At 37.6% G+C, this 19609-nt stretch overlaps 1 protein-coding gene across 1 annotated transcript in view; it reads right to left on the bottom strand.

Annotated features, from left to right (window-relative positions):
* The window catches only part of SCP2 (sterol carrier protein 2), a 93576-nt gene that overhangs the window by 33312 nt on the left and 40655 nt on the right, over nt 1-19609 (bottom strand). The window contains exon 12 of the mRNA XM_084872914.1: nt 9345-9498. Within this exon, the coding sequence (XP_084729040.1) occupies nt 9345-9498 (154 nt within the window). The remainder of the gene's footprint in view (nt 1-9344; nt 9499-19609) is intronic.

Below are 19609 nucleotides of genomic sequence, written 5' to 3'. Positions count from 1 at the left end.
GTACAGAGAAGTCAATGCCTGGTTTCAAAGGACAGGCTCACTCTCTTGTTAGAAACGTAGCTGGATGACTCTGTTGAAGCCAATGCTCATTTAGCATTCCGAAAATCCTAGGGCCCTTAATAATTATGCTATAGACATAGCCGGTTTGGCTCAGTGGACAGAGCATCAGCCTGCGGACTGAAGGGTCCTGGGTTCAGTTCCGGTCAAGGGCACATGCGCAGGTTACAGGCTCAATCACCAGTGTGGGGTATGCAGGAGGCAGCTGATCGAAGTTTCTTTCTCATCAATGTTTCTAACTTTCTATAAAAATCAATACAATATATTTAAAAGAATTAAGCTACATCTACTCTGATTGTCCTCTACAAAGCCTGGATGACAGCACATCTTCATACAAGGTTTACTGAATATTTTAAGCCTACTATTGAGACATACTGCGCAGATAAAAATTCCTTTCAAAATATTACTGCTCATTAACAATACACCTGGTCTCCCAGGAGCTCTGATGGAAATGTACAGTAAAATTAATGTTTTCATGCCTTCTAGCACAACATCCATTCTGTAACCCTTGGATAAAGAAGCAATTTCAACTTTCAAGTCTTATTATTTAAGAAATACATTATGTAAAACTATATCTGCCATAGATAAGAGATTACTTTGATGGATCTGGGCAAAGGAAACAGAAAACCCTCTGGAAAGAATTCACCATTCTAGATGCTATCAAGAACATTCGTGATTCATGGAAACAGGTCAAAATATCTACATTAACAGGAGTTTGAAAGAAGCTGACTGGATCCTTCACAGATAACTTGGAAGGGTTCAAGACTTCAGTGGAAGAAGTAACAGCAGATGTGGTAGAAATAGCAAGAGACATAGAATTAGAAGTGGAGCCCGAAGCTTGTGATGGAATTACTGCAATCTCATGATAAAAGTAATTGATGAGGAGCTGTTTCTTATGAATGAGCAAAGAAAGTGGTTTCTTGCGATGGAATCTACTCCTGTTAAAAATTCTGTAAAGACTGTTGAAATGCAAGAAAGGATTATAGGGGTCTTCAAACTACAGCCTGCGGGCCACATGCGGCCCGCAGAGGAGTCTGATCCTGCCCGCCAGGTTTTTTGGGCAGTGAGCGCAGCCGAGGTGTTACAGTAGGAATTAGTAGTTCATATAGTCCGGCCCTCCAGCTCTCTGAGGGACCGTGATCTGGCTCCCACTTTAAAAAGTTTGAAGACCCCTGGATTAGAATATTTCATAAACTTACTTTATAAAGCAGTGGCAGGGTTTAGGAAAACTGACTCCAATTTTGAAAGTTCTACTGTGGGCAAAATGCTATCAAATAGACATGCTACAGAGAAGTAGTTTGTAAGAGGAAAAGTCAATTTATGTGGCAAGCTTCATTTCTATCTTATCCTATATAATGAAAGGCCAATATGCAAACTGACAGTTGTTATGATGTGTACTGACCACCAGGGGGCAGATGCTCAATACAGAAGCTGCCTCCTGGTGGTTAGTGCACTCAGCCAGAAACCAGGCTCACCACTGGCAAGCCCAGTAGTGGTGTAAGGAGCCTCTCCTGCCTCCATGGCAGCACTAAGGATGTCCGACTGATGGCTTAGGCATACTCCTGGAGGAAGTATGCCTAAGCCATCAGTCGGACATCCCCCAAGGGCTCCCAGACTGTGAGAGGGTGCAGGCTGGGCTGAGGTATCTCTCCACCCCCTCCACCCCCTGCAAGTGCACATGAGGTCTAGAGGGTAAGGTTCATCTGCAATCAGCAACTCCCCTTGACCTTAGAGCAGGCTCGTGGTTCTATCACAAACAGAAATCCAACCCAAAGAGCCAACTGTGGGTTTCAATGAGTTAGGTATGCACCGAGCCTCTAGCTTTAAGATAATCACTTTATTGTAGAGGTCTGGAACTGAACCTGCAATATCTCCGAGGTATGCCTGAACTACATTTATTCCTATAACATGGATGGACCCCAAATACATTATGCTAAATGAAAGCAGCAGTCACAAAAGGCCACACGTTTTATTATTTCATTTATATGAAATGTCCAGAATAGGCAAATCCATAGAGACAGAAAGTAGATTAGTGGTTGCCAATGCCTGCAAGGACAGGGGCTGGGGAGTGACTGCTAATGGGCACATGTGTTCTTTCTGGGGTGACGAAAATGTTCTAAAATTGATTGTGGCGATGATTGCACAACTCTGACACACTAAAAACCACTGAATATACACTTAAAATGGATGGATTATGTGGCATATGAATTATGTCTCAATAAAGCTGTTATAAATTTTAAGCTGTTGCTATCTTTCTTAGTGTTTAGGAAGAATATAGAACCCTACTCTTTGATCATAGCTCCATCTCTAAAGCTCACATTGTACCAGTAATCAGTTTGTTCTGATTACAGATGATTGGGCAATGCTCACGAGGTCTAGAGAGTAAGGTTCACCTGCAATCAGAAACTCCCCTTGACCTCAGAGCAGGCACGTGGTCCCATCACAAACAGAAATCCAACCCAAAGAGCCAACTGTGGGTTTCAATGAGTTAGGTATGCCCATTCTGAACTAAAAATTAAAATTCACTTTTTTTCAAACCCCTAGATAATATTTATAATTTAATAATACAACTATTTTCAACCTTTTGACCAGTGACAAAAACCAAATAGGAAAGAAGAAAGGAAAAATGCACAGGGAGATCAGAAATCAATAGTTAATTGAGCAACTGCAATGTGTATTTCTAAGTTTTCTAATCCCTGAATATTATTACTCCTTTCTAACCAAGGAAAGGTTAAGTTAGCATGCCCAAAGCAGGCAGTGTGAAGGAAAGGTTGACAGGGTGCTCTGTCCACTGATCAACACTGCCTTTCTGATCATTCCCATCAATAAAATTGTAAAAAGATATTATAGACAGATGACAATTAAGTAGTTTTTTATATAATTTCTTCATTCTAATTGCTAACTAGGGGGGGAGGGGTAAGAAAGGGATGGCTACATTACTATGAAGACAGATATAAATTTTTTTGCATGTAGTCCTTAAGTATCTCTTTTAAAATGAAACTAAAATTTGTGTGTGTGTGTCCACTGAGAAGGCCTAAAAAGAATAAAAACAAGCACTCAGCTAGCAGCTACACTGTGGTTGAGAAATTCCATTCTCCACTGAAAGAACCAGGATTCCTTGGAGAAATGGCCGGTCGTAGGGCTGGTGCATGGAAAGTACAGGATAAGCTTGGAATATCTTCTTGAGCTAGGAAGTAAGTACTAAAAGGAATCATGAGACAACATGAGTCAGCTAGGAGGAGCTACCACTGGTCAAAGCAGGACATTTCAAATAACAAAAGAAATGATAATAATGAATTATAACCCACTAAACGAAATAAGAATTCATGAGTTGCTGAAACCGGTTTGGCTCAGTGGATAGAGTGTCAGCCTGCGGACTCAAAGGTCCCAGGTTCGATTCTGGTCGAGGGCATGTACGTACCTGGGTTGCAGGCACATCCCCAGTAGGGGGTGTGCAAGAGGCAACTGATCGATGACTCTTTCTCATCGATGTTTCTAACTCTGTATCTCTCTCCATTCCTCTCTGTGAAAAATCAATAAAATATATTTTTTTAAAAATTCATGAGTTCACATTGATATGTTTATCAACAGATAAACAGATAGAAATAGATAGGAATAAATTTTTAAATGGGGAGAAGAGAAACTCTTCTTTACAGCAGAATGCCACTTAAATATAAAGGATGATGACATTAGGAAAAAAAATCATCAAAGGATGCTATAATGAATGAGTAATAGGTAAAAGTTTGAAGAGGAATAGGATATTTATATAATCTCAAGCATCTCAACACAAATTACTTAAAAACTACAAAAGAAAAACAGTCACTTTTCAGAGGAAAACATGGTAGATAGCACCTTAATCATGTGAACAAAGTTAAAAATCACTGACATAGGACAACCAACATCATGTGCCTCCAGACATGATAGACCAGTGTTTCCCAACCTTCTCTCATGATGAGAATCACCTGGTGGAGTTGTTAAAACACAGATTCCTGAATCCCAACTAAGAAGTGCTAAACTAGAATTTTTGGGAACATATAGGTAAAATTGTATACTTAACTAGTGCTCTAAGACAGATTTTATATACAGAGCACTAAGTTAGGTATGCAATTTTACCTATATGTTCTCAAAAATTCTAGTTTAGCACTTCTTAGTTGGGATTCAGGAATCTGTGTTTTAACAACTCCACCAGGTGATTCTCATCATGAGAGAAGTTTGGGAAACACTGTGATAGACTAAGAAGGACACAACCTCAGTGGTATTCCTGCAAAAAAAAAAAAAAAAAAAAAAACCACAAAAAAAAAACACCTGAATCTAATTATGAAGAGGTATCAGATAAATGCAAATTGAGGGACATTTTATTCTTAAAAAAAAATGTACTTATAGCCTGGCTCAGTGGTTAAGTGTCAACCTATGAACCAGGAGGTCATGGTTCAACTCCAGTCAAGGGCACATGCCCGGGTTGTGGGTTCAGTCCCCACCTATCTATGATTCCCTCTCATCACTGATGTTTCACTCTCTCTCCCTTACTCTCTGAAGTCAATTTAAAAAATATTTTGTAGTCTTCAAAAAAATCAAGGTTAATGTTATACTTTCAACAATAAAATTTTATTTTAAAAAAATCAAGGTTAAGAAATACAAAGAAAGAAAGGCTGAAAAATTAAAGGAAACTAAAGAGACATGACAGATAAATGCATTCAGGATCCTGGAATGGATTCTGGTCAAGGAGGATAAAGAGAAAGCTTATAGTATCTTTTATAAAGATACTATTAGGACAGTTGTCAAACTGTGAATATGTTCTTTGGATTACGTATAAATGTTAAATTTCCTGGTTTTATTAACTATACTGTGGTTAAATCAGAGAATGTCCTTATATGGTTTTTAGAAATGCCCACTGAAATGTTTATAAAGGAGCATAATGTCTCCAACTTTCTTAAATATTTCAGAAAAATATGCCTATATCTATAAATATGTGTAAGGATAAAATTATAAAGAAAATGGGGCAAAATATAAACAACTGGTGAATCTGAGTACAAGGTATATAGGAGTTCCCTGTGTCATTCTTGTCATCCTTCCTGTATGAAGGTATGTGAAAAAAAAAAAAAAGGGTTCTAACTAAAATAGAAAGTTAGAAAATGAAAAAGCCAATCACCTATATTCACACAATTCTAACAAGTTTCCTATATTCATTTTTTTACATTGCTCTTCAAGTCCTTGTTTATGAGCACACACATACAGTTGTAATCAGTTTGTGGATATAATTTTTACTTCTAACTTTTAATTTCTTATATCACTTAGGCTTTTTACCTGTTGAGTTAAACTTCCAAGCTAATTAGGTAATTTTCCACACAAAAAAACACACAGAACAATCCAAATATGCCCCAAGCCAGAAATGAACAAACGTGGTACATACATACAAGTGGAATCCACTCAGCAATATTTACTGAATTATAAGAAACAATTTACTTATACACACAGGAACATGGCTGAATCTCAAGTGTAATATGTTAAGTGAAAGAAAGGCCTTTTGATCCTATTCCATGATATTCTGGAGAGAGAAAACTATCTGGACAGAAACCAGATCAGTTGTTATTAGGGGCTGGAGTGTAAGGAGAAAGGTCAGCTATTAAGGTGAACAAGGAATTTTGAGGGGTGATGAAACTGTTCTATATCTTGATTATGATGGTAGTTACATGACTGTATATGTTGGTCAAAATGTGCAGAACTGTGTACTAAAAAGGGTGACTTATACTGTATGTAAATTATACCTTAATTTAAAAATGGAAAAACAAAACAAAGTTGGATTTTTAAAGTAAGTTCCATTTAACAGATTATAGAATGCAAGTCTATTCTCTGTATCATGAAAGCTCCCCATTTACATAAAACAAATAGAATATTATAATACAAAGTCAATGTGCATATTCAAAATTAATATTTTGAATATTTTAAAATTCAGGGAAGAAAAGTTAATTGTAAGTTAAATGCAACTGATCATAGTTGTTAAATATGACCTCTGCTCTTCATTTTCACAGACCCTGTTGCAGCACTAAACATTTTTTTCTTTTGTTAAACCTCACACAAAGCTATTTTTTCCATTGATTTTTAGAGAGACTGAAAATGGGGGTGAGGGGAGAGGAAAAAAAAAACCACACACATTAATGTGAAAGAGACAACGATTGTTTGCCTCCTGCACATGCCCAAACTGGGCTGGGAATCCAACCTGCAACCCAGGTATGTGCCCTTGACTGGGAATCGAGCCCTCAATCCCTTGGTGCATGGGCTAAACACTTAGACACACTGGCTAGAACAGCACTAAACATTTACTATCCATACTACTATCATTGCCTCCTAAGGATCCCTGGCTTTTGGTCTCTACCATTCAACTCAAAATAATGCCACTGATTTATTCTAAAGCATAATATAATCACATAAACTTTTGCTAAAACTTATATTCTGTAGGATAAGTTCCAAACACCTGAGCATAGCATTTGAATAGTTTCAAAATCATGATCCAATCTACTGTTACCTATACACACTGATCTCTGCCCTCTACCCTAATACAAACAAAAGAATCTACTCTCCACCCACACAGCACAGCCACTCACTAAACCTCCTAGTATTTTCAAATCTCTGTACAGGCCTGGAATGCCCTTCCTCTTTCCTTTTTCTGGGCGATCCAATAATTCCAATTCAAATGTAGATTTTCAACACAATGCCCTGGCTGGTGTGGTTCAGTAGTTATAGAGTGTTGGCCCGAGCAATGGCCCTGGGCCCACACACTGAAGGGTCTTGAGATCAATTTCCAGTCAAGAGCATGTGCTTGGGTTGCAGGTTCAATCCCCAGCCAGGTTGAGCATGTACAGGTGGTAGCTAATTGGTATTTCTCTCTGGCTCTCTTCCACTCTCTCTTCCAGGGGGGAGAAAGGGGAAGTCAATGGAAAAATAGCCCTGGATAAGGAAAATTCAGGCAAGGATTAACAAAAACAATAAAACAAAAAATTCCTTCTTCTGGGCTTCTACAACATTTTGAAAAAAGTATGTCTGCTTTCTCTCCTCACCTCTCTGAGGAGCCTAAGCAACGTTAGCTAAATGAGAAACTAAGCAAATTAGATCATGTGTAATGGTATCTTAAAATGACCTTGTTTAAAACCAAACTACAACTCATTTTAAAACTATATTTGGCCCTTAGCTGGTACTGGCTCAGTGGATAGAGTGTCGGCCTGTGTACTGAAGGGTCCAGGGTTAAATTCCGGTCAAGGGCATATGCCTGGGTTTCAGATTCCATCTACAGTAAGGGACATGGAAGAGGCAGCTGATCAATGATTCTCTCTCATCATTTATGTTTCTATCTCTCTCTCCCTCTTCCTTCCTCTCTGAAATCAATAAAAATATATTTTAAAAAAACACTATATTTGCACCATCAGAATTAGAATTGTTTTTCCATCTTTGGCCTCTGGAGTGAGTTACGTTTTTATCACTAAAACTATCAATATATTTAAGTATTTCAAACCAAATTTTTGTCATTAGTATATACTTTTTCTTTTTTTCTTATCAATAATATATTATCTAGATTTGTTTTTTGTGCTTCTGCCTTCCCAGAAATATTAAACGTGGTTACTGTGAACAATTCTATATCTCAATATTTCACCTCCTGAAAATAAAAAATAAAAATGAAAATTCCATGTTTAAAATATAATTTATTGCTTCCAAGTCATAACCTTATATTTTGAGCAAATTCAATAGCTACATTAATATTCTGACTCTGGTAGTTCTTTATAGTTTGGCTTTCACTGAGGATTTTCAACTCCAAATCTGAACTAGATGAATTTCTGAGGACAGTGCAGAGCCAATGAATCAGATTTGGGAGGAAACTTAACATTCAACCTAACATCTTTTGATTTGATTTGATTCAATAAACATTTAACCACCATGAGAGAAATCCTCAGAGAAGGTGGGGAGAAGTCAGTCACAGTCAGGCCTCAAGAACTTCATATAATAAAGGGGATAAAAACAAACTAGACATATTGCAACGAAACCAAAATTGGATAGGGGCCCAAGAGGTACAAAGTGCTGTAGATATTTAAAGGGAGATGGTACTCCTGAGACGGGCCTTTAAAAGAAAGAATTTTCACAACAGAAATGATATTCCAGGCAGAGGAAGAAGAGGGAAAGGACAAAGGGGATATACGCAAGAGCTTGCAAAACATCAGGATATAAGGAATTCTGTTCATGGTGTTACATACCTTGTAGAACCAAAGTGTGAATAAATAATTACCAAGAATTTCAGCAAGATAAAAAGGAGCCAATTGGTGTTGAAAGCTACAACAGGATGAACAAGAATAATATGAACACTAAAGGCAAGGACGTGTCACAATTTCATAATCAGATCACGGGTGGCCTTACCTGACCTCAGAGATGAGGTCAGAAACTGGGCTGTAAGATACTAGTATTTCAGCACGGAAAAACAAAGGTGGCTCCACATGAAAGGCTCATCGTGAAAAATTAAGGGAAGGAGAAAAACAGACTGTTTGAGAATTCAGACCTGAACCTGCTTAATCAAAGAGGGAAAGGAGTCGGTGGAAAGGCAAAGATGGAGGATTCAAAAGGGAGGGAGAGTGTGTACTTAGTTTTTGCAACTAAGTTACATAAAGTTGTTGGAAAGAGAAGCATGAAAGAGGAAAGCTGGGCCTTAGAACTGAAGAGGGACCTTTTTCCTCCCGGAAAGAGCACTCCTCAGACAAGAGCAAGTCAGTTGAGGGATCCTGAAAGGCTTGGCGGGGGGGGGGGGGGGGGGGGGTGCTGAGATACTTGAGCACAGGCATCTGACAAGGACAGGAAGAAAATCAGCAAAATGTAAATAAGAAAGGATTCTAGCCCCAGAGAGGGCTTAGCTGAGTTAAGAAGTAAATTTGCGGAGGTCCACGCAGCGTGTTTGGTGACTTTCTCCAAACCACCTCGAAGCCTGGGAAGCCGTGGGGAGAAAGCACACTGTGGGAAAGGAAACCAAAAAGCGCCTTGCCTGAATTAATGACTCCGGTTGGCAGGGCTCAGCACCCTCGTCTGACTATGCTGCCTCCTTTTTGAACACAATTGTCCTAGGCTGGTTAAGTTTACAGCTCATGGCCAGTTTTAAAGTTTTAAAGCTGTGCTTTAAAGCAATGTGATGAGGTACTTATTCTTTGAGTACTTAAAACAATAAAATGAGGACTTTATACTATACATGTGAACCGAAATCAGCTGTGAAAGATCGGAAGGATTCATTGCCAGGCAAACCCCAGAATGACACTTACCTGGCAGCTTCGGGGAAACCCATCTTGTAGATCGTGACCACGGCAGCTCCTCCTAAGCCTAAATTGTGCTGCAGAGCAACCTTTGCCCCAGGAACTTGTCTCTTCCCGGCTTCCCCGCGCAGCTGCCAGCAGAGCTCCGCGCACTGAGCCAGACCTAGCGAGTCGAACGCAGAGCAGTCAGATTCGGTGGCTGCCCCAACAGCCAGTCTTCCCGTAAGCCAGACAAGGGCTAACTAACTAACGTTTAATTGTGACTTTTAGTTGAAGCATTTAATTAAGCAGAGGCAGCGTTTACTTCAATAACGTCTCTTAGAAGCACTAATGGTTTTTGAATCTATTTTTCTTTTCTTAAGTAATCTCTCTACTTGCACAATTCGCAGGCTTAAGAAATTCTCTGCACTATTTACATTTACCCAACTTGTCTTTCTGGCCAGGCTGAAGGAGAAAACAATCCATATAAAGTTCTCTGGCCTACGCAAAACGGCATAAAAATAATTTTACTAATTTTTCCATTTTTATGTATCAGAAGAAAATAACCTAGGATCTGGGGGTTCATTTTCCCTAAAAAATTTAGCTAGTATGGAGAATTTTCCTATTATTTTCCCCAATTAGTTCACGACAAGAATGAATTGTCTTCCAAACTTATATATAAGTATTGCAGGAATAGCTCTGGATCCACAAAAATAGTTTTGTCCCCTGGATAATAAAGTCAAAGATTTTTAGAGCTGAAAAGAACTTAATCATGTAAACACTGAGAAAAGATAAGATTAAGTAACTTGTGGATGGTCACAAAGCAGGCTTATTCCAGAGGTGAGATTCGAACCCAAGTCTCCTGATTTATTGTTTCTCTTTCTACCACACCAGCCATTAGAAGATCCTGAGTTAAGAATTTCCTATCAGGCCGAAACCGGTTTGGCTCAGTGGTAGAGCGTCGGTCTGTGGACTGGAAGGTCCCAGGTTCGATTCCGGTCAGGGGCATGTACGTTGGTTGCGGGCACATCCCCAGTGGGGGGTGTGCAAGAGGCAGCTGGTCGATGTTTCTCTCTCATCGACGTTTCTAGCTCTCTCTCTCCTTTCCTCTCTGTGAAAAATCAACAAAATATATTTTTAAAAAAAGAATTTCCTATCAGGGTAGACTGGTTTTCTCCTCCTAGAGGCAGGGCTTCACAGGTCTACTTACAAATGTCAATTCTTCCACCCACACCCCCAGTCACAACTTCTGATTCCCAAGTCCCTGAGACAGTGTCCTTTATATATATAAATAATATATATATATATATATATATATATATATATATATATATATATATATATATACATACATACACACCTCAACCTCCTCAAGAAATTTAAATGCCACTTCTCATTTCCAAGCAGTATCTGTATATTTACAGGACATGTATTTTAAACACTTTTAAAATAGGGAATGCCATATCCTGTAATACTTTTTCAATTGTGAACATTTTGAAAATTAATCAGGAAAGTCAAATGAATGATTTTACTAATATATGCAAACTTTGAGGCAATCAGTTTTACTAGAAATCTGCCATACAAAAAGCTTAAACAGTTAATAAATATGTAAAATGAAAAAAACATTCAAATTGGTCTTATTATACAATACTGCCAGTTTTCTTCACAAAAGAACATACATAGTTCACAAGTATTTGAGAAAACATTCAATCCCATCTTGATCAAATCCAACAGAACGGTACCATTTTAAACCAATCAAACTATTAAGGATGCTTAGAAATGAGACTAATCATTTTGGGGAGCTTGGGGGGAAAGTACTGATGAACACTCAAATCAGTACAGCCTTTTCGGAAAGCAATGTACAAAAGTAGTAAGATCCTTTAAAATGCCTTGAAAACCATTCTACGGATATAATCAAGTGCAGGGATTCAGAACAAGCCACCCAAAATGTAGCACGTAGGCATGTGAATTATATTGAGCTGAAGGCAATCACAACCCTATAGGCTCATGAGAAACATTAACCGCTCCCTTAAAGAATTTAAATTAGAGGCCTTCCCCATAATAAGAGTTACCATGAGAAACAACTTTTCTTTTTAAGAGTATGTTTTTGCTGACTTGAGAAAGAGAGAGAAATCTATCGGCTGCCTTCTGCACACCCCCTACTGGGGATAGAGCTAGCGACCAGGGCATGTGCCCTGTGACCTCTTGGTACATGGAAGGATGCTCTATCAACTGGGCCACACTAGCCAGGGCAGGAGAAGTCACTTTTTTGATCTTTCTACATGGCAGGGCTAACTACTACTTACCGAACATCCGTTCTTTCTATTGCCCTGCAATGACCTCCCCTCGGAAGCCCCAAGGCACCTTACCTCATTCTTTAGCTCATAATGTCATTTATACCTTATTTCCCCCTTTTGTCTTTGAACTTTTCATATGTGTGGGTGTCTATGAGTCTCTTATGTATGTGGAGCTCCATGCATACGTAAGTAATTAAATGTGCTCATTTTCTCATGTTAATCTGTCTCATGTAGACTTATCTAGTAATTATTAGGCCAGCTAAAAGAACCTTGAGGGTAAATGGAAGTTTTTCCTCACTCACATAAATATAGGCAAAGTTTAACAAAACTACCTGTTCATCGCATTGTTATAAGAGTAAAAAACTAGATAATCTTGAAATGAAATAACTGGGAAATGGTTGTAAAAATTATGAGCTATATGACAAAGTACTATGTTTCTATTTAAAATGGTGTTTATAAAGTTTTTTTTAACAATTTAGGAAAATGTTTATGATGTCATCTTAGGAATGCAATGACCAATTAAATATTCACCTACCCATCCATCCAACAAATTTATTTGAATGTCTATTTTTGTGCCAGACACTGCATAAGACTCAGAAGATCCAGCAATAAGCAAGACTGGCACCGTCATTTCCCTCATGAAGATGATAGTCTTGAGATGTAAAAATGCAGGCATTTATAATACGGTCTGATAACGCTGTGATAGGCATTAGCGCAGGTGCTACAAGCACACGGAGGAAGAATATCTCTCATAGCTTGGCAGGTCAGGGAATGAGGAACAGATGGATGGACATCTAAACTGAGATCCTATGAATAAAGAAGAGCTAGCTAGGCAAAAAGAAAGAATGCTTCATGAATAGATTTGAACATGTGTAAAGAAGGAACATGGCCTGCTCAAGGAATAGAAAGTGAAGTAAGTGAGACTAGAGAGTGTTTAAGTCAGCCAATATTAGATTGAGAGGTAGGAGACAGGGAGGGAGAGAGGGAGAATAATGGTGGAAAGAAGGGGCAGAGAAGGGAAGAAGAAGGGAAGGAAGGAAAAGGGGAAAGAATATGAATAATTATTAAAAGCATTTACATATTTTGCAATAATTTCCATTGTACCATACAACCAATATTGTAGCTGTGATAAATCTCTACTCAAGATTTGCCTAACTCAGTGGTTGGCAAAATTCCATTTACTCACATTTCATTTTCATCCAAATTCTTAAACCTAAGATAAGATCCTTAAGAGCATTAAAACATGCAAACCAAAATCACATGATAGAATAATATATATACCATTAAAAGCTGTGTGAATTCAGGAGGAGAAATAATCACATCCCGCTAGGATCAAAGCATCTTAGAATTAGAAAGGATCTAAGTGTTCTTCAAGTCTCAGGCGCTAACAGATGGGCAAATCCCCTTACAACATTCCCAGCAAGTTGGTACTTGTACTTCCCGTGCACAGCCTCGGTGCACAGCCTCGGTGCACAGCCTCGGTGAAAGACATGCTCTCAGGAAGCAACCTATTCCACTTTCGAGAAACCATGTTGATTTTTTCCAGTATCTACCAAAAATATTCCTTCCCATTATTTCTTCCCAATGATCCTAATTCTTCCCACACTACACAAGTTTATTCCTTCTGTCCCATACAACCTTTTAGATGTTAAAGGATCACCAATTCATTCAACCATCCCCTTTACATGTGTAAAATCTTGTATTGGGCATTCATTGTTCAGGGTTCGGAGATAAATGAAATTTGGATATGCCTTCACTGCTCTTAGTCAAATAGGAGAGATTTTTTTAAGCCATATATAATATATGTACTAAAAACATAAATGTCAAAAGAGAAATAGAGAAAGTATAGCAGTAGTTCAGAAAAGGGAAAGATTAATTCAATCTATGGAAGAGATCCAGAAGTCAGGAAAAGCTTCATAACTTATCTGACACCTGAGATGGACCTTGAAAATGGGCTTTTCCACTGAGGAAAGGGCATTGAAATAGAGTCCAGTTAAGTGTTTGGACTCTAGAAATACACTGCCCGATTTGAATCCTAGCTTTGCCACTCTAGTTTGGTGACTTTGTGCAAGTTACTCTGTCCCTCTATTTTCCTTTTTTATAAAATATAAAAATAGATATGAGATTTATACATGAAAAATACTGAGAACAGTATCCAGAACTTGGCATTTTATAAGTATTTGCTGTTGTTATTATTATTGAGAAAATAGCAAAGACAGAGTCTTTAAAGGTGAGAAGGCATTAACCTGTCTTGGTAAAAGCAAACAGTCCAGTTCAATTTAAACATGCTTCTTCTTTGTGCTTCTCCTGCCCCAAAACCCAAGTAGGTACGAATGTTAGCACTGAACTTGGCATGCGATGGGTACTTAATAAATCTTCAGCTGCCATTCCCCTTTCCCTTTTCCTTTCCTTCATAGTTCTGGTTTGTACTTTGCCTAAGGCAGTCATATTCTTTTTTTTTTAATTTCTTTATTGATCAAGGTATCACATATTTGTCCTCAACCAAGGCAGTCATATTCTGCCTTGCATTATGATTATTGGTGTTATTACATTATCTGCCTCTTGTATGCTTCCTGAGTTTATCTTTCTCATTGCAAAATCTAAAAGGACTTCATATTTTCAAACTGACAGTGAAAAAAAGAATATTCCATTCAAATGCTTAAATCTATCTGGGTATTGCTATAGCAGCTAAGAAGCTTTTTTTATGGGTATTGCTATAGCAGCTAAGAAGCTTTTTTTTATGCAAATCTGAACAAGTTAAAATCAGAAACTAATATACTACAGCTTTAATTTGACAGCAAATTTTTGAAAACTGAGTTCTCCCAAAGTAGCAATATATTAGTTACTAGTACACTGCTGTCATTTATAGAAGAGAACTTGACACTCTCACCATCCCATCTTAATTCATCATGTTTTGGAACACTCACTTGATTCTCTTAAAATCCTATTGCTGTTGGTTGTCCAAGTAACCAGGGGAAAATATTTAAACTACTCAGAGCTGTCATTCTGAAATATTTTTTTTCCAGGAGTCTGAATTCTTTCTTGGGCTATAGCTAATAACCATGTGTCAGATTCATTTGAAATACATCCAATACATCCAAGTCACAAAATGTAGCAGGTAAATATTTACTCTTCAATAATTGCTCATCCTTATTTAGACTATCAATCATGTCATAAAGATTTATAAGTTTTTCCTCTAAAATACTACCACTAAACACCGTCCCTCAAAAATGGATAATAAGAGGAAAATTTGACCAACAGTGCAAACTCAAGTAAATATTGGATAGTGTTTTCAAAAGATAACTGAAAAAGGTATGAGTCTCTCTTTAAGTATTTAAGAAATGGGTAAATGTTATCTTCCTGGGTGTTTTAAGTTATCTTGTTAGTATCCTGCAGGGGCAGAAACTGGATAACCTGCCAAGATTGGAAAATTATTTACATTTGATAAAAACAAAATCCAATGTTGACAAGATTATAGAAGAAGAAGCATTCTCATACTCTGTTGCTGGGAATATACACTAGCTTAATCTCTTTTGAAGAAAATTTTGCAATATCTACTTATTTTTTAAAATAGTTTTAAAAATAAAAAATTAAAATTAAAAAAATATGCCCTATCTCGTTTGGCTCAGTGGATAGAGCATCGGCCTGTGGACTAAAGGGTCCCAGGTACAGTCTGGTGAAGGGCATGTACCTTGGTGGCAGGACATCCCAGTGGGGAGTGTGCAGCAGCCAGCTGATCGATGTTTCTCTCTCATTGATGTTTTTAAATCTCTATCCTTCTCCCTTCCTCTCTGTAAAAAATAAATAAATTTTTTTAAATAATAATTTAAAAAATGTTTGTTTATGTCAGAGAAGAAGGTAGAAAAAGATATATATGGAAATATCAATGATGAAAGAGAATCACTAATTGGCTGCCTCCTGCATGCCACATTTTGGGAATCAAACCATGATCTCTGGGTCATAGGCTGATGCTCAACCACTGAGCCACGTGGTGGGGCTCCAACTATTTTTAATTACAAACTAACCTTTGACTATTTGGAATTTACCCTATAGGCAATACTTGCAAAAGTATGCAATAACACAAGGATGCTCATTGCAGCTTTCTTTGTAATGACAAATTTCACAGAATCTATATGTCTACCTATAAGTGAATAACTAGGTAAATTTCTTAGAATGAGAATACTACACAGGCATTAAAGAGAATAAAAAATATTTATAAGCAATAATTAATAAGATTTTTGCTGAGACCGGTTTGGCTCAATGGATACAGCGCCGGCTTGGGGACTGAAGGGTCCCGGGTTCCATTCCGGTCAAGGGCATGTACCTTGGTTGCGGACATATCCCCAGTAGGGGGTGTGCAAGAGGCAACTGATCGATGACTCTCTCTCATCGATGTTTCTAACTCTCTATCTCTCTCCCTTCCTCTCTGTACAAAATCAATAAAAATATATTTTTTTTAAATTAATAAGATTTTTAAGATGTAAGTAAAGAAAGTAACCTACAATGTGATAAATATACTCGTATACACACATAAATACAGAAAGATTGTATAAACACACATATACATATGTATTTGTAATAAGCATAACAATTTTGGAAAAATACAAAAGAAATATTAAAAGAGGTTGACTTCGAGGATTAGAACTAAGGGTAAGGAGGAAGAGAAAAACTTATTAAATGTTAAAATTTGTCATTGAGCAATAATATTAAAAAACATGTGATATCACTTTGGAGAATGATTTGGCAGATCCTTATAAAGTTAAACATACATCTACCCTATGACCCAGCAAATCCACTGAGTGATTAACCCAAGAGAAATACAAAAGGTATGTCCACAAATAAACTTGTACAAAAGTGTTCACAGCAGCCTTATTATGATAGCCTTAAATAGGAGTGCCTGGATGGAGTAGCTCAGTGGTTGAGCATCAGCCTATGAACCAGGAGGTCACGTTTCGATTCTCATTTAGGGCACATGCCCAGGTTGTGGGCATGGGTAGTGGGCTTGATTCCCAGTACAGGGCAGCTGATCAATGATTCTCTCTCATCATTGATGTTTCTATCTCTCCCTTCCTCTCTGAAATCAATAAAAATATATATTTTTTTAAAGTTATTTTCTATTTGGTGAAACATTATTATACTTTCCTTTAGTTATTTATATATAGTTTCCTTTCGTTATTTGCACATAGTTAAATAACTAATTTAAAGTCTTTTTTTAAATTATTGAATTTATTAGGGTGACATTGATTAATAAAATTATATAGGTTTCAGGTATACATCTTCTGTATTAAAGTCTTTATCTGGTAAATCCAATGTTTGAGTTACTTCCGTTTCTATTGACTGCTTCCCCCCACCCCCCAACTCCCATATGGGCTACACTTCCTTGTTTCTTTGTGCATCACATCTTTTTTTGTTGGAAATTGTACAACTTAAATAATAGAATGTGGCAATTTTAGAAATCAGATTCTCCCCTGTTTCCAGAGTTTGTTGTTATTTTTTATCTAGTGACTTTTCCAAATTAATGAAATATGGTAGCAACCATATTTAGGTAAAAACTGCTGTTTGAATTTTAACCCTGCTATTCTAGCTTCTGTACCTGCTTAAACATAGGGTAGTTACCTCAGCTTCCAGGTGGAGACCTGGAGGCTAAGGCAATTTTCCTGTGCCAGGGACCAGAACCACAGGAGATTGATTCCTATTGACTAAGTAGCTTCAGGGATAGAAATTGTAGATAACCTGTAGAGATTAACACTGAGCTCTGCTTATGTATTACCGGCTATCTATCGCAAGATAGGGCCACATTCCAATGTCCAGCAGGATGTGGCTGGGACGAACCCTGTGGGCTGTTTCCAGCCTTTAGAATTTAGAATTTAGAACAAAGGAAAATTCTTGTGGTTTGGACCTTTAAAAGGACTGCCTACACCTGGAACGGGGCGGTGGTGGCCACCTGTGTGTGGTGCTCTTGCAGCCCTCCTGGCCAGTTCAATAAATCCTTGCCTGCTTTTTTTTTAATCAATCATCAGCCTCTGGTGGTCTTATTTTGAATCCAGGGTTCGATCCCACAACACTAATTCTATAAAGTCTGTATTCTTTGTCACAATCGGCCACTGGATTTTCTTCTTGGTTAGCTTAGTGGCCAGCTAATGGCTGGACAGAGACTTCCATACATGCCTGGAACTAACAAGTATCCCAGTCTTTGCAGAGGTTCTGTGTATTGTGTCAAAGCACTCACCCAGGCAGTTTACAACTCCACTTGAGCATTTACTTGCTGCTTATGCAGAGCCCCACGTTTAGCCAGAGGTAAGCTCTTGGGACCTTCTATTGTTCTTCCAGAGCACACACAGAGGCTTGGGCATACATGCAGCCTTATATTATGTACTTGGTGTCCTAGATCAGGGATTTTCAACTGTTTTCATCTCATGGCACACATCAACTGATTACTAACATTTTGCAGCACACCAGAAAAAATAGGTATAATTTTGATTCATTCATACTGGGTGGCTATGTTTTGTTGAGGTTGTCATTTTTTAATTTGACAATCTAAGGCAAGCATGTCAAACTCACAGCCCACAGGCTGCATGCAGCCCACAATAAATATTTTTGCCGCCAAGCCAATATAACGGTATGTAAGAAACGTTTTAATAAAAATTTGGTAACTTAATTTTTACAATATCCTGTTATACATTATTATTAATAACTACAACATTCGCTAATGACTGATTACTATAATCATGTTGCATTCAATTCCCTTACGCACCTTACACGCAGGCTCACCAATTCTCTCCACTAATACTAGCAGCGAATATTTTAGCAGCCAATTGCCACATTATTAGTCTTGGACTGACTTATTTGGTGTGTGCAACAGGAAATATTTCACTTTCAGAGAACAAGAAAAATAGGTTTATTTGCATTATGCTTATTAATTTGTGCAGTTATCCAGTGTCTGGTAAGTTAATGTTCAAGAAAAAATATTAATTTTTATTTTAAAATATTCTATTATTTTATGTTAAAGATTATTCATTTATTTCTAGCCCTTTGTATTCAGCATGTCTCTATCGAAATAAACCCACGTTTCTATGAAAATAGAAACTTTTGCTTTTTTGTGGCCCACGTACACTTAAACCTTGTTTATTTGGCCCATGTTAGCCTTTGAGTTTGACATGCTTGATCTAAGGGAAAAGAGGTCAGGTACTGCATGTTTTAAAAATTCTTGCAGCACACCAGTGTGCCTTGGCATACCGGTTGAAAACTGCTGTCCTAGAGTCCTAGGAATATGTCACACATTTCCAAAGCCTCCTACAAACATCTCATAGCCCAGATTTTTCTTTTTATGTTTTTTTGTTGGTTTGCTTTTCCCCACCAATTGTTATTGGCACCTTGTTGCTGATTGTTCTTAACAAGCCCCGGGAAAATACTGTTTGCACATGACAAGTTCTCAGTTAGGTTACATTAAAACAAGACTTTTGAGTAGGGTTTCCCAGGGAATGACAGGTCACATAGTGACAATTTTCTGAGGATGGGGTTCTGAAAGAGTTCTAACTCCATTCTGACTCCGCCAGTGCCAACTATTTATTTTCACTATGCCTGCAGGCTGTTGGTTTTCAAGGCTACCATGGAGCTGGGGACAGGAGGGTACAAGTCAAAATGCCACAAAACTTGCTGTTTGTACAGAAATTAAATGATTTCTTTTGTTGTTGCTGTTGTTTTGATCTTTCTCTCCAGCTATTTGCTTTTAATAAATATTCTCCTACATTGTTGTAAGCCACTGGTTAATTTCCAACATTCTGAAAAAAGTTAATTTTGACAATTTTTGCCAGTGTTCTTGGTACTTTATAAAGGACAGTATTTTCAGATGTTATTTTCCCACCCCCAATGACACCACTCTCATTCTCACTTTTAGATTTCTCTGAAAGATATTAAACTACTTAAAGCAATAAAAATAATAATATGTTGTGGAGTTTATAACATATTTAGAAATACAATAATAGCACAAAGAATAAG

This window comes from Pipistrellus hanaki (assembly GCF_964339955.1).
Source record: "Pipistrellus hanaki genome assembly, chromosome: 2".
NCBI classification, from domain to species: Eukaryota; Metazoa; Chordata; class Mammalia; order Chiroptera; family Vespertilionidae; genus Pipistrellus; species Pipistrellus hanaki.
This window is presented reverse-complemented; position numbering and strand designations above follow the sequence as displayed.